At 35.8% G+C, this 15,904-nt stretch overlaps 1 protein-coding gene across 2 annotated transcripts in view; it reads right to left on the bottom strand.

The window, feature by feature from the left end:
- LOC113240653 (alpha-tocopherol transfer protein-like) overlaps positions 1 to 15,904 on the bottom strand; it is a 58,399-nt gene that overhangs the window by 11,847 nt on the left and 30,648 nt on the right. For both annotated transcript variants that reach the window (XM_026478008.1, XM_026478007.1), the window contains exons 2-3: positions 14,763 to 14,923; positions 13 to 175 (exon numbers count right to left, since the gene is read on the bottom strand). In XM_026478008.1, the coding sequence (XP_026333793.1) occupies positions 13 to 175; positions 14,763 to 14,916 (317 nt within the window). In that variant the 5' untranslated portion in view covers positions 14,917 to 14,923. The remainder of the gene's footprint in view (positions 1 to 12; positions 176 to 14,762; positions 14,924 to 15,904) is intronic.

Below are 15,904 nucleotides of genomic sequence, written 5' to 3' on the forward strand. Positions count from 1 at the left end.
ACTTGTACTCACACTTTAGCAGTAAGTATTTCGTACAAATCTGGACGACTAGCGTCCCGATTTGTGAAGAATTCGGGACAAGCTGCGCGCATGGTGAAATACATATCCAGTTTACGCTTGGTCTTCTCTAGAGAGAAACTGCAACCGCGGAGGAAGGTCATGAGAGGCTGGTCCTCTGAAACAGAAATGTATACATCTAAATATAGTTATGATATACTGGTTAATTCAACTTTTGGGTCTCGTCAGACTCTTAGGGGACAGAATGACGTCATAACGGTGCTCCTACAACGACGGTCCGTGTAAAGGAAAATCTGCAACTTTAGAGGAGCGATTAAAAACTTAAAAAATAATATTACTCATTGGTGATTGGATGTACGATCCCATTATAGATAAAAAAGTATTATATCTTTTATTAAATTATGAAACACTAAAAAATTTATACTTTATCAGAAATAATAAATATAATAACCATTTTATATTTGTATTCTAGTAAATAATACTTAAGTCGCTGTTCTCGTGTAGTGTTTACACTATTATTCGTTGGAAAATTTATATATTTACTTTAAAATGTAACATGTTACTGTGTTTCACTATGGATATTAAGATTTGTCAATGCGAATATTATCATATAGTTACGTGGTTATTCTAGTAATTGGTCACAAATTTTAAAAGTGCAAAAATGCATTACAATTTTAAACATTTATATATTTATATAAAAAAATATACCAAGTTAGTTTGTTATAAACATGCAAGAGCAGATAATAACACAGTTGCAATATTCATAATAAACATTGACGTACCGAAAAATTATAAAATGGATTGGAAAATAAATCTGAAAAAGAATTATGAGGTGTATTTTGAGCGGGAAAATCCAAGAATGTAATAAAAATACAGTTAAAGCTTTTACACGTTCTTCGGTGGTGCCGTCGACAAGCTTTAAAACAAATTTACTTGTTTATAATCATTATCTGTTTTCGAAATATATTTACGGGAAAATGTATTTGGGTCATTCGCATTTTTTAAATAAATAAACTAAGAGACTAGGCTAATAATAATAATAATAAATGTTTATTTGTTTTCAACAATAATGTAACTGTATATAAAAACTATTTAGATCAATGTCTAAAGTGTAGTTTTAATGCGGTTTTTTTTTTATGTGTCTGGTATGGATGGCTGTAAAATTCGTACATAAATTAGAGTTGCAATAAACGATATGTTTGGTCTCGGATGATATTCGAATAGGAGCGTGGCTGAATAGCAGAAACGTACATTGTTCATTTTTTTCAAACTCTCTATTTAAAAGTCCATTTCGAGAAATAAGGTTGCTGATTAATATTTTAAGATTATTTATATTTTTCAAAAAATAGTATTGACCTTTATTTGACATTAAATGACGTCATCAGTGGCTCTATAATAACCATTACCCGTGCGTAATGCGAAGCAAAAATGCAAAAATAAAATTAAATATCATTTCATCAACGTTTGTAAACATAACCTTACTATCTTTGCAACTTTTAATTTCGCTGCCGGGAGACAACATATCAAATATAACACAGCTATGGAATTCAGAAAGTGCTTTGTTCATACCTACGAGAATTATTAAATAAATAACCTAAACAAGATATTTGTTCATATTACAGAAATTTGGGAATATAGTGGTGTCGTGAAGTAAACGTGAGATAATTCAAAGTTTACACTATTTATTGATGTGAAGATCACTTTGAAGTAAGTTGATAAGTCTGTTTATAACAACACTTTGTCTTTCTTTTCCCTGTTAGTACTACTGTGAAATTTCTGAGGTAAATAATTATTCTATTACTTTCGTAGCTGACCGAAGATTTGGTGTTTCAAAGTGAAAATTATGAAATATGAGCCAGAACTGCGCAATATCAGTATTTATTCGGCCTGATTAACGCACATACGAAAATTGGCACGAAAAGTACCATTTACAAAATTTTGGTTATGATAAATAATTTTGTTCAATGAAACAAAAAAGTTACTTTAACTTTCATATTTATAATTTAAACTTATGATTTAATGGCGAAAGTATGACATTTTGCGTGCGGCAATGATTCTTCATCATCATTCAGTCTTCAGAACTTTATTAACTTTTATTAGGTAGTTTTCAAGTGATACGTTACCTTTTTTAACCTCTTAAAAAAGTTATTTGTGTTATTTTTTTGATCTTTTAGATAAAGAACTGAAAAATTGCGCTTACGCAAACTAACAACGTATGTTCAGTGCAAATAAAAGTTACATGATAATTTATTGTCTTTTTTCTTATTTCTTCCCCCAGTCTTCTTCTTCTTCTTGCCTTAATGCCAAAAACCAGTAGAAATGTTATATTTCTTTGGACCAGTAAGTAGCCATCCCTATCTATTGACTTTAGCAACACGGGTGCAGCTGGTCGGATACAGTGGGCATGAGAGCAAGTGACATACTTTGTGTGGGGGATTCGCAAACACAATGGTTATGTAACCCAGTAGGTAATCGGTATTAGGCTGAATAATAAAAAAACAGGACGAACGAACCGAATACCAAATAGTAAACGAATATTTGTTGCAACTCTAATATAAATTTTTACATATTCTTGCGCTCATAGCAGCTACTTGTAGTCGCAAGTCTGTTCAATAAATTAGAATCAAAATGACGATTTTTATGCCTGTAGTTTTGACGTATTCAGTAGAATTCTGCCGTCCGGTAATCAAAACGTGGCTAAGCGACAAAAAATAATTTTGTGAGATATCATAAAAAGCCATAACTCAATTTCAGAATATTGAAATTGTTTAATGATATCACAGCTATGCGTCATTGGGCTAAGTTCCGATTTAAGTCGAAAATGTAAACTAATTTTAACTTTTTTTAAAAGAGTATTTTGTGCTCTATTTTTTGCCATTTAAAACGGATATTTCACCATTTGTTACTTAACTGCGTTGTAGTTAGTGGACGGTAGAATTGTATGCGTGATCAACAACACTAGAATTCGCACCTTTTGGTATTATTAAGGTCACATCTGCAAAATGACAATTTTTCAGAAGAGAGGTTTAAAGATTCTACAAACGAAATTAGTTGATGACTTTTTATTTCGACTTTTTTTTTTATAATTTCAAGTAACGGGATGAACAAGTCGTACGCCTGGTGGTAAGCTACACGCCTGTCCATAACAGTTGCAGTGCCTCTCAGAGCTTTAAATCGCAAAGACCTGAGGGGTACCTACTGCCTCTGCGCCCGTCACCAAACCAAACGTTTATTTCAACAAATTTTGTTGCATGTAGTACGTATTATTTTTATGCTTTTTTTTTTTTTGGAAAAACACACTTTTGTCATAATGACGAGACGGCTCGCGTGTCGAACGTGATTAGCAACCCTATTTTTTTTAATTTATTTATTTAATAGTTTATTGTACAGGAAAAATACAAGTCACAAAGAATACAAGCGAAATTAAAAACAAAAGGTTCTGCTTATTTCTAATAGAAATTTCTTCCTGCAGACCTAAATACAGGACACTATAACTAAAAGAACGGGCATATGTGCACAACAAAACAAGGAAAAAATAAAAAATAAAAATAATATAAAAATATTAAATTGTTATAAATTATATAAATATTTAGATAAATACATATTTTATAATATAATACCTAAGATATGGATGGAATAGTAGATAAATAATGCTCTTTAACTCTCACTTTAAAAATAGCTAACGATTTACTTTCGTCAACAGTAATAGGAAGTGCATTCCAAAGTCTGACCGCATGAACAGTGAAGGAATGAGAATAGAAACCGGAATTGAAGCATGGAAAAGATAACTGGGACCTAACAAGAGAGCGACAGGGTTTATCATGGGACCTAAGGAAGCTGAAACGCTCTTTCAGGTACCCGGGAGACACAGGGTTGTGTAAAATATTGTAAAGAATGGAGATAATATGCCAATTCCTGCGGAGACGGATGGGAAGCCATTTGAGCTGACTGCGGAAATGTGAAATTCGGTCATATTTACGAAGCACAAAGATGAACCTTATACATAGGTTGTGCAGTCGTTCAAGCTTATTTAGCAGTTCTTCAGTAGCATCCAAATAGCAGGAATCAGCATAGTCTAAGAAGGGCAAAATAAGTGTTTGGACTAAACATATCTTGGTTTTTAAAGGTAAATCGTTTTGGAGGCGCTTAAGTGAGTGCAAGGAGAAATGGACTTTACGACTGACTTCATTAATATGTGGAGCCCAAACCAAATTACAATCTAAAAGCAAGCCAAGATTAGTTGCAGTAGAAGTATAAGCAATAGGCGTGGAATTATACGCTATAGGTGGGACAGAATCTGGATGCAATATGCCACGCATATACCCACTTCCCACAATCATAGCCTGTGACTTTTTGGGATTCACCAACAAACCAAAACACTCAGCCCAATGAGCGATGCTTCGTAAATCAGCATTAACCGCTTCAACGGCTGCAACGACATCAGACGCTTTAAAACTGCGGTATAGCTGCAAATCGTCAGCATAAAGATGAAAGTTTGAAGACAGCACAAAAGTGACAGAATTGATGAAAACAGAGAAAAGGAGAGGGGAAAGAACACCACCCTGAGGAACGCCAGCAACTAAGTCACACCAATCAGAGGAAGCCTCGTCAGAGCGAATACACTGCGAGCGGCCTCTGAGGTAGGAGTCGAACCAAGCTATAACCGAAGGAGAAATATTAAAAGAGCGAAGGGAAGCAAGCAATACATCAAAGTCCACAGAGTTGAAAGCACTGCTGAAGTCCAGAAGTATAAGCAAAGTGAGAAGACCATTGTCCATTGCGAGGCGAATATCATCTGTTACCTTCAATAGTGCAGTCACAGTGCTATGGCCAGAACGAAAACCTGACTGAAACGGGGAAAGCAACTTATTAGAAGAAAGATACAACATTAACTGCTTGTTGACAATGTGTTCGAGGACTTTGGATAGAAATGGGAGAATGGAGATGGGACGGAATTCGGAAAGGCAAGTAGTGTTAGACGTTTTGGGTAAAGGGATAACATGGGCGAGTTTCCAATGAGAAGGGAAAGAACTAGCTTCTAAAGAGAAGTTAAAAACACGAGTGAGGATAGGGACAAGTTCAGGGAGTATGAGGCTAATCATACGGGAACTGAGATCATCGTTGCCAACAGCAGTAGAAGAAATAGAGAGAATATGGGTTTTGACCTCACATTCGGTAACAGTCCGGAAGGAAAAAGAGGTACATAAAAAATAAAGGCCGGTAAAGTATAGTCAGCCAAAACGCGAAGGGTAGCGCTTTTACGACGCTTATCTAAAGTAACAGGGGGTAGGGAAAAATGTCTATTAAGCGCGTTAAGATCAGGAAGGGACGAATCACCAGAAGCAGTGGAACGACCAATCCCAATGGACTTTAGGAATTCCCAGATCTGAGTGGAATCGCATTTTTCAACGTTATCGTGAATGTGCCGTCTCTTAGCATCTCTACACAAGCGACTACAGCGATTACGCAGGTATTTAAAACGAGCTAGGTTGTCATCTGTGGAAGCCTCTTCCAGCGTCGTTTCGCCTTATCTCTGAGAGCCATAGCGATCTTAATATCTTGTGATAACCAGGGGGCAGGTGCATGTCTGATTTTAACCCGTTTTAAAGGCGCATGACGATCATAAAGCCTTAATATAATTTCATTGAGCAAAGCTACCTTCTGATCAATAATTACGCAGTCCAACACAGGAGTCCAGACAATATTACCCGCCTCACTCTTGAGCGCCTCCAAATCAATGGCCTTGAAATTTCGGAGAATACGAAATTTCGACTTACACTTAGGAAAACGAATTTTATACGAGAGAAAGACAAGATCATGATAAGAAAATACAGAAGAGAATTGTCCATGGGAAGCACAATGCTCAGGGGACGAGACTATCATAAGATCAAGAAGAGATGGAATGCAATTGGGAAAATGATGAGTAGCAGACAAAGGTAAAATATGCAAGTTGACAGAAGAAATTAGAGAAAGTAATTTATGGGCACGAGTGTCATTTTTTAGCAAACACGTGTTAAAGTCACCCATTAAAATAGTGTGATCAAAGGAAGGAGAATGGTCGGAAAGTAGACACTCAAGGGACTGAAAGTAGTCGATATTAAGGGAGGGGCTATAAAAAACTGCAAGGAGTACTTTCTTGTGATGCAAGGAAATGTTTAAAAATAGGTGCTCCGCGGAGTTTGAATATAAGTTAGGAGAAGCATCAACAACAACATGTTGAATATCAGCTCGCAGATATACTGCCACCCCTCCACCACTTTTACCCGTCCGGTCATTCCGAACGAGCTTAAATCCGGGAAGACTGAAATGAGTAGAAGGAAGAGAAGGTTTTAGAAAAGTTTCTGATATAAGAATAGCGTCAACAGGAGAATCTATGAAAGAAGCAAGAAGGTCAGAATACTGAGAGGGGACGCTTTGAGCATTGATATGAACAACATTGAAATTTTTGGGGAAATTGCAGAAGGCTGAAGATAACTGATCATGCAGAGACAAAGCTATGGAATCATTACTGTCATCAGCACTAAGAAAATGGCTTGGAGATGAGGAGCACGAGTAAAAACTATCATTTATCCCTAAAGTAACATCCATATTATTATGTTCAATTAATTAACACAAAAATAAAATATAATATTAAATTCAATAAATATATCAGTAATAATACATAAAAATATAGTATATAAAAAAAAACCAACGTACAAACTATAACTAAAACAACACCGAACCATCAGCACTCGCCGTAGAAATAAAATATAAACACGAACAAAGCAACATAATGCAAGAGGCCGTAGCCAAAAAATAATAAAGCTAAATTCGTTGACAGTTGACAGCTGAGGTTTGATAGAATAAATTTAAATTTAACAAGAAAAAATTAACTTCTATAAAGAAGGTGCTATGTTACCTACCACAGAAATAAGATAGAAATACCTACATATAGTGCAAAAATTAATTTAAACACAAAGAACAAAAAACAATAAAAAAAAAGAAATCAAATTACGAGAAACAAAAATCACAATCACAATTAGTGCAACCTCCGACGCGACTTAGCAGCTGCAGAACCCTTCGTCGATTTACTTGCTGTCTCCAATGGATTTATATATCCTATTTCTTATATTTGAGACTAAACTTTGTTTAAAAGAAATGCGTTATTCTGTATGATGAAGATTGCTGCAAGCAGCAATATATAAAGATGACTCATAAATATTACTTAGTTATTGCTGGTAAATACTAAAAGTTGGAATGACTAATAATTCCGTGACGTCTATTTGTATCGACACCACCATCAATCAAATACATGATTGTGCAATCTTATAATGCTATATAATCTGTTCTTTTCGGCAATAATATTCAACAAAAAGCATTCGATTTCGTATAAATTGCTGTGGGTAATTGCAAAATCGTACGTGTGCAGTAAATCACTTTTTTAAATTATTTTGTTTACTTGTCTATGGTGACGCAAAACGACGGCAATATTGAGTTCTTAGGTTTTCGCGATTGTTACACATAGGAATGAAACTATTTTTCCGGATTTAAATCGCGTATATTTGTTTTTTCAAAGGGCCCGAAACGTCGGTTTGTTTGAAAAAACAAATATACGCGATTTAAATCCGGAAAGACGGCAATATTGTTTATGAAACACTGTAGAAAATCTGAAAATATTTAAACAAATATTTTTATATACAGATTATTTAATATTAAGAACGACCTTTTTTATAATACCACGTAACTGGAAGAACAAGCCGAACATAACGATTGCAGGGCCACCCAGAGCTTTAAATCGCAAAGATCTTAGGGGCACTGTCACTATGCCCGTCACCCTGAGGCATAACTTCGCAAGTCCCATGTGCGTATAATTTCACCAGCACCCTTACTCTCCCTAATCAGAACGCAGTAATGTTTACATTACAACTTGGCGGCAGAAATAGGTAAGGTGGCAATACTTCCCCGGACGAACTCTTTCACAAGGAGCTCTGGTCCTTGTGAAAGGTCCAGTGGCTTGGACCACGAAGATCAGAAAACTAACTTTTCTATACTCTGGGTGTTTGTGGTACCGTCGTTCTTTCCGATTTCCATAACACAAGTGCTTTAGCTATTTACTTTGGGATCAGAGCAACGTATGTTTTATTAGACAATATTTATTTATTTATTTATATAGGTGAGTCGGATTTAGTAGAAGTGAAGCTTTGCTTTGAACACCGTCGTAAAACTTTACGACGAACTTTACGCCTTACTTTGGATACTTACTTACTTTGGATAACGGACAACTGTTATCCAAGTTCGCAGAATAAAGTTTTTGTTTCAATTGTTAAGTGATGTCCCTTTGTGCTAAAAGGGAGGGTAATTAGGAGGGTTTGCACGTTGTACTGGGGAGGTAAAATTAACGCTTTTTAAAGCTTACTGTCAATCCTTCTACACGTGTAGCCTGTGGGTGAAGTATAATAAGGTGACCCTAAATACGCTGAGGGTACAATATAACAACGCGCTTCAGGTATGTTCGCTGAGACACGCACAGATGGCTTTCATGCCATTCTGAGGAAGCAGGTTGCCTCACTTTGGCGACGTGTGCGTGGGTGCCCCAACAGCATTCTAAGGGTCGTATTCCAGAACTCTACTCAATGCTCAAATCAGGACTTGAGTATTGCAGTGAGCACTGAAAATCATACTCAATTCCTTGCCATTAGGGTCGTATTTCCAGTCCTTGAAATCATACTCAAGTCTGCTCAAATCCTGACTTAAGCACTGAGTAGAGTTCTGGAATGCGACACTGAAAGTTGTGGTAGATAAAATTGGCTGTCACATCCAGGCCCACTGAATGAAACTTCATGTGGCGGTAAAGATTAAGTTTACATAAGTGTGTTAGATTAGTTTCAATTTTATATTTAAACATCTCAATTTTATATTTAATGTAATTCGTGGTTGTATATTTCTGAATTACAATTGTATAATTTTTTTTTAAATATTATCATATTTTATTTTAATTTTAGCATTTGAATAGCATCATACTAACCTTATTCCTAAGTTCTTTACTAACAAACTATGGATAACTGTTGTTGGTCCGAAATACAATATTATTGAGTTCTTAGGTTTTCGCGATTGTTACACATAGGAAATGAAACTATTTTTCCGGATTTAAATCGCGTATATTTGTTTTTTCAAACAAACTGACGTTTCGGGCCCTTTACAGGTCCCATGGTCACGGTTGACTGTCAACCGTCATCCGGTCATTTTAAACCCCCACGGCCCGAATAGGTAGATGAGATACCGGTCATTTTGACCCGCCATGGCGATGAACGCGTTAATTCTAACTCAAACAAAATGGTCGTTTTATTTATCGTATTTTATTTATCTCTAACCATACGTGAGATCATCCAGGCTTAATTTTAATAACCAACAATTGCATGTGATATAACTGTGTTATTACAGTCAATAAAATAGCTCTGTCTCAGTAATTTGTGATTTTATTGACGTCATCGTATCTACTGGAGGCGGCGGTTATCGATCCCGGCAAATCTCGTTTGGCGTGTGAAAGGTGGTCTTTAAATTTGTTGAGAGTCGTGAATTACCTCAGCGCGAATTAAAATATTTCTCATACTGAATCGCTTTAATTGCGCGCGTCGAGTGGCAGGAACAATGGCTTTGTTTCAGAAATTATTTATTTACATAGGAAATTAAAGTAATTCGAAAAATATACGTCGTATCTATTTAGTTAAGTCATAATAATAATAATAACGCACACACTCAACATAGCCCCGCACTAGGGAAACCTTGTGTCGCGAGTGCCATGGACACACACATTAGACAACTGTAAATTACTTAACTAAATAGAGACAAATAAATGTAGGCCATACACATATTTGGATGGCATGGTAGTCCGGTATGGAAACCGTTCGATCATGGAGTCAGTTAAAAAGTTTCAGTTGATGAAAAAAAATATTGGTATATGTAAAGTACGTATTGAATGCAGCGGTTTTCTTGCAAATTTTTTGGATTCGTGTTTGCACACTAATCAATGTATATCCCCAATTTTATTACACTTTAAATAAAATAAAATAAAAAGGTATTTATTTGTCCACAAAACACAAAGAACACAATACTTAAAAAACGAATAGAAAAAAAACAATTGAGTGATGTGGACAAAAAGGTTAAAGACTCAGGATTGCTGATTTTCAGACTTGACCTAGTTCGCTTGCTGCACCAAGCTAATATGCGGAGTATACACTATATAATAACCCACCTTTAGTAATAACTAGTAATAAGTTAAAATTGAATGGCTCACTGTTACGCGGTATCAAACAAAGCCATTTGAGGTTGTATCGTATAGTGTACGATATACATTTTTCAAAAAGCTTTAATTTCGTTAGTAAATAAATTGATTCTGAAACAAATCCAGTGTCCCTGCCGCTCGACCTAAGCAAAATGAACCGTATTAGAATGGGAAAAAATTCAATTCGAGCTGAGGTAGTATCGACTATAAAATAGGAGAGTTGTAAAATTTTACGTATACATAATTTGTTTCATGTGGTTCGTATAATTTTTAGAACTTTCATGTCATAAAAGCACCTTTGACGTGTGATCACGTCTTTTTTTATAATACTAAATGACAGGATGATCATGATGTGCCTGGTGGTAAGCGACACGCCTATCCCTAACAGTTGCAATGCTACTCAGAGCTTTAAATCGCAAAGATCTGAAATAGTGATGACAGAGACTCTGGGTGGAAATACGACCCTAGTGGCAGGGACTTGAGTATGATTTTCAGTGCTCACTGCAATACTCAGGTCCTGACTTGAGTATTGAATGCTCAAGTCAGGACTTGAGTATGATTCAAAGCACTAGAAATCATACTCAAGTCCTTGCCATTAGGGTCGTATTTCCAGTGCTTGAAATCATACTCAAATCCAGACTTGAGCATTGAGTCGAGTTCTAGAATACGACCCCTAGTCTTCTGGCCTTTTAAAAAACCTCGACTAATTTTCAACGCCTCACGACTAGTCTAGTCTTTTAACCCTCAAGTCTTGAGTCATAAGACTAAAACTGAAGACTAATTCGAGTCGCAGTCTTTTAACCCTAGGAAACTTAAGAGACTTATAGGAGTAAAACGACTAAGACGACTGGCGCCTCATAGCCTTGGGATTTGCGAGTCATGAGACGTATGGCGTGATTTTATTTCTATTCTAATTTCGGTTTTAATAAGGCATAAAATAAGTATAAGTCCTTGGCAAACAACCCGAGTCGTTTAAGTTGTTCAAGTCGCTTAAGTCTTTTGTGTCTTTTAGTGTAACGACTGAGTTTTATTAATAAAAACTCGAACCCCCAGTCTTAATTTTGGAGTCGAGTCCTGTAAAATGGAGTCGAGTCGTTATAAAAAGCTTTAAAAGACCGAGTCTCTTTCATCACTAATCTGAGATGCACTGCCACCGTGCCCGACACCCTGAGACATAAGTTGACAAGTCCCATGTGCCTGCAATTTCACCAGTACCTTTCCCCTTCGAAACCAGAATGCAGTAATGTTCGCCAAGCTGTAATTGGCGGCAGAATTAGGTAAAGTGGCAGTAGACGAACTCTTTCACAAGGAGCTCTACTGCTACAAAATCATATGGTTGTACTATACCAAGGGTACGAAATATTTATCAAAAAAAGGCCGCGTCCTTTGAGCGCCTTGAATGTGCGTGCAACGATTTTTGCGCAAGCGCGTGTGGTGACACAACAGCGTTTGTTCAAGAACATTAGGATTAGTATTAATTACCACACTGCCTTAACGCGTTGAAGGTAAGGATGTTACGTGGTTAAAGTCACTGTGTCAATTTATAGTGAGTATAGAGTTCTTGAGTGCATTTTGAACACTATCTCAATTGTACTACATAAGGACTTTTCACTTGAAACATTTAGATAGCCAATCACAAATAAATCTAGCCATATAACATTGAAAATTTCTTCTTAGAAATTCAATTACTTTTAACCGACTTCAAAAAAGGAGGAGGTTCTCAATTCGAATGTATTTTTTTGTGTATGTAACGCGATTTTGTGAACCGATTTTCATAATTCTATTTTTGTTGGAAAGAAGATACCTCAGTAATTAGTCCCATTGAAATTTGATGAAGATATTCTACATCTAAGAGTGGCAAACTAGGGGATGAATTCGATTTCGCAACCGAATTCGATAAAACTAGCAAAATAAGTGTTTTTTTATTGAACGTCAGAACGTTTTCCCACTAAGATGTTCAATAATTTTTTTGTGAAATTACTCCACTAGTTTGTTGTAATTATTAATACAAAGATCGAACACCTAGAAAAAATTCCTTCGATCCTGTCGGATTCGAACCGACGTCTTCTAGCGAACCGTGCCAAACGCTATGCCAACTAAGCCACGGAAAGAACCAGCGGACCTCACGCATTTTTCTATGTACCTACTTGTTGTCGGTCAATTGTATCTTGTTTTTATTTGGTAAATAGATGTAATTCCACAAATTTTTGAGGTCCGTTATTTTTACAATTTTCGGATATAAATCGTCTTTGCTTTTTCGGGCCCTTTACAAGTCCCATAGTAACAGTGACTGAGATGTAAAGGTAAACTGGTGAGGTAGGGTGGTTTGCATTATTATTAGATATAAAAAAAACTGATTGCAAAGTATCCGAAACGTAAAGTGTAACAATGTAATTATCATACGTCAAAAGTGTTTTTGCGATGCGACCTCCTTCCCGCCTTTTTATTACCCTCTTTTCTGGTTCCTGGCCACTTTGAAATTTTGTATATCTAATTCCTTTTCTTCGTCATTCTTACTTTGCTTCGTTCCATTGTTACTCAAACTAGGGAATTCCCTGTACTATGAATACCAGAGCAACGGAATTCTCTCTGGGACACGTCCCAGAACACCCAGACCAGAAGCAATTTAGAACAGTTCATTCCCCAAATTAGTCCCACCGGGAATCGGCCACCTAAGTCGTCTAAGTGATATTTTATAATTTTCCTATATAATAATATAATTACTTATTCAGACAACACACTTTTTTAAAGTCCCATATTGTTAGTAACTTACAAATATGTATAAGTTAAAGACTAGGTTAGTAGTAATAATAATATATTGTTTCACAAAAATTAATATACAAAAAGTCAAAAGACAGTCGACTCTCAGATCTTTCACCTGCATCCCGACCCAAACATCCGGATCATTAGGAACGTCATCAGGACCCGAATGAAAGATTTCATAATGAAATGAAAGATGTCATATCTATCAAGTATGTAAAATGGTGGTCGTGCTTCCCCTCAGTCTGCTGAGCAATAAGCATAAAATCGTATCAAATTATTTCATCCGTAGAGTCTTTAAACTGTCTCGTTAAAAAGTTGTAATTTTGCACATGTGTAATAAATAGCACAAAGGGTACTTACTACTTTAACATTTCGTTTGTTATCATGTTATGCACTCTATTCCTCGTAACTACGTCACATTTTTATCTTTGCATATTATTGTTATTTCGTAACGAACCAATTGCCAACAATCTCGTAAAGATGAAGTGTCTTTTATATTCCGAGAACATATTTCACTTGACTCGTTATAAACAAAAGATTGTTCTGACCGTAACAAACTGATTGTTTTTATTTCTGCAACGTTTTTTTATTAGCTGTTACGAGTATATGAATCAATGTATTTAGAATTAATTAACAATAAATATCAGGTACGGAGTGGAACGAACATAAATTATCATAATACTGTTTTAACCCGCAAGAGGCCCTGAGAATAAATTTGAAAACCGTAATGCTAGTGTCGGCAGACCAAAGCACATAAGTCATTAACCAACATCGTTCATTTAAGGTAAAGTGAGACATAAAAGAATCAAAGTAACTGATATAACCCAAAGAATTGCAAAACTTAAGTAGCACATACATAACTGATCGATACCTCGAACGTAAGTTGTAAGTCAAAATATCATTTTTTGGTGTTTAACTTAAATATATTCTTGTTTATGTAGATTATAGGTATATTGTTTGAATGTAAATATAACACTAACTGGCTTCTTTACTTTTAAATATGGAACCTAGAATATACGTATAAATATAAAAAGGATATATTTAAGTCAAAAATGGTATCTTGACTTACTAGAACTTACGTGTGAGGTATCGAGATAGTCGCTGGGGCCAAAGAATTCTGAAGAGAAGACGTACACCAACACACGTAGACCAACATAAGATGGACCGATGACTTAGTGAAGTTTGCGGGAATACGCTGGATGCCAGCAGCATACACCGGTCGTTGACCGTGTGTGACCGAGAATTTTTTCAATTGTATCATTCTCTTCATATCTTCCGACATCAAAAACAACATGGAACAACAAAATCCGTTTGTTTCCTTTTTTGACTTATGTTTTTAAGTCTGCCGACCCTAAAATTGGTCAATGGTTACAAAAACTAAGCAAAAACCACAGACTCAAAACAGGTAACTCTAAAAAGTCAATAACAAATTTTAACACTTGGGTACATTGGCCTACCAACCTTGGGTATATCCAGAAAAATATTTTTGTATAAACATCAGTTTAACGAGTAGGTGTCTATTGTTGTTTGTTACCTACCTAGTTACGTATCGAGTTCTTAGGTTTATGCGAATGTGTGCGGCTGTACATGGCGATTTTTTAACCCTGTGATTTTTTTTATTTTCTGGCCCTAAATGAAAATATTTGCCCACCTCTGGTGTGTTAACACCTCTTCTTAGTGGAAACATGTGCCCAATAATAGACAGTATATTTGTCCTTACCCCATTCATCAGGAAGATGTGGTTGCTTCTTAAGCCAATCCTTAATAGCGATGAGGTCCTGGTCTCTCGTGTTGACATTTTCGTTTAGCTCTTCTCTGATCTTCTTCCACATCTCACCTGCTGGCTGCGTCAGGAGTTCTTGCTTGAACTTCATTTTGGGTCTGAAATAAAAATTGTCTTTTAATATATTTTATTTTAATATTGTCTATTTTTATTGAATAGCTATCATGTTTTTAATAATATGATATTCGTATATTTATTGGTTTGTTGTTATTGCCTTTTTTTGTAATATTTTATATAAAATTATGCCTTTTGTTGAATTATTCTGATTTCGATGGTAGCTGAATTCGGTGGATCAAATATGTCATTAATTCTTAAGAATCTAGTTGTCCAATTAATGGAATTTTATTTAAGTTTGAGTTCGTTTTCCTTCCCGCTCAATGTTCTTCCTGAAATTAAGAAAAAAAATTCGACCACAGAACTCTCGAGAATCTAGCCCTTCTAGGAGATATTTTTTAATGTGACGTTACGAACATATCCTGGGGCTGGTGGTAAGCTACACGTCTGCCCATAATAGTTGTACTCCCACTCAGAGCTTTAAATAACATAGATCTGAGGGGCACTGTCACTGCGTCCGTCATTCTGAGATATAAGTTAACAAGTCTCATATGCCTGTAATTTCACCACTATCCTTACCCTTCGAAATCGAAACTCAGTAATGCGTAACACGTTACTGCTTGGTGGCAGAAATAGATAAGGTGGCAGTACTTCCCTGGACGAACTCAAGGAGCTCTACTGCTACTAAATCTGATGACTGTATGATTATTGACTGGGGAAATTAAACTACTTTTTAATTGACTTCTAAAAAAGGAGGCTTTTTTTGTACCTAGGTATGTACGTTACGTGGTAACTCCTTTGTGAACCGATTTTTGTTATCCTTTTTTTGTTGGAAAGAGGGTATCTCAGTAGTGGTCTCATCTAAGTTTGAAGAAAATATTCCACCTCTAAGGGTGGCAAACTAGGAGATGAATGACTTTTGAAGTCGGTTTTTTAGTAGCCTGTATTGAGATTGTTCACATTTAAATGTTTACATTATGTTTTTTCGCACAAATCATCGTTTCGGCCTTCTTACAGGTCCATGG

The sequence above is a fragment of the Hyposmocoma kahamanoa genome, unplaced genomic scaffold (genome assembly GCF_003589595.1).
Source record: "Hyposmocoma kahamanoa isolate Upper Pololo Valley unplaced genomic scaffold, ASM358959v1 160, whole genome shotgun sequence".
Lineage (NCBI taxonomy): Eukaryota > Metazoa > Arthropoda > Insecta > Lepidoptera > Cosmopterigidae > Hyposmocoma > Hyposmocoma kahamanoa.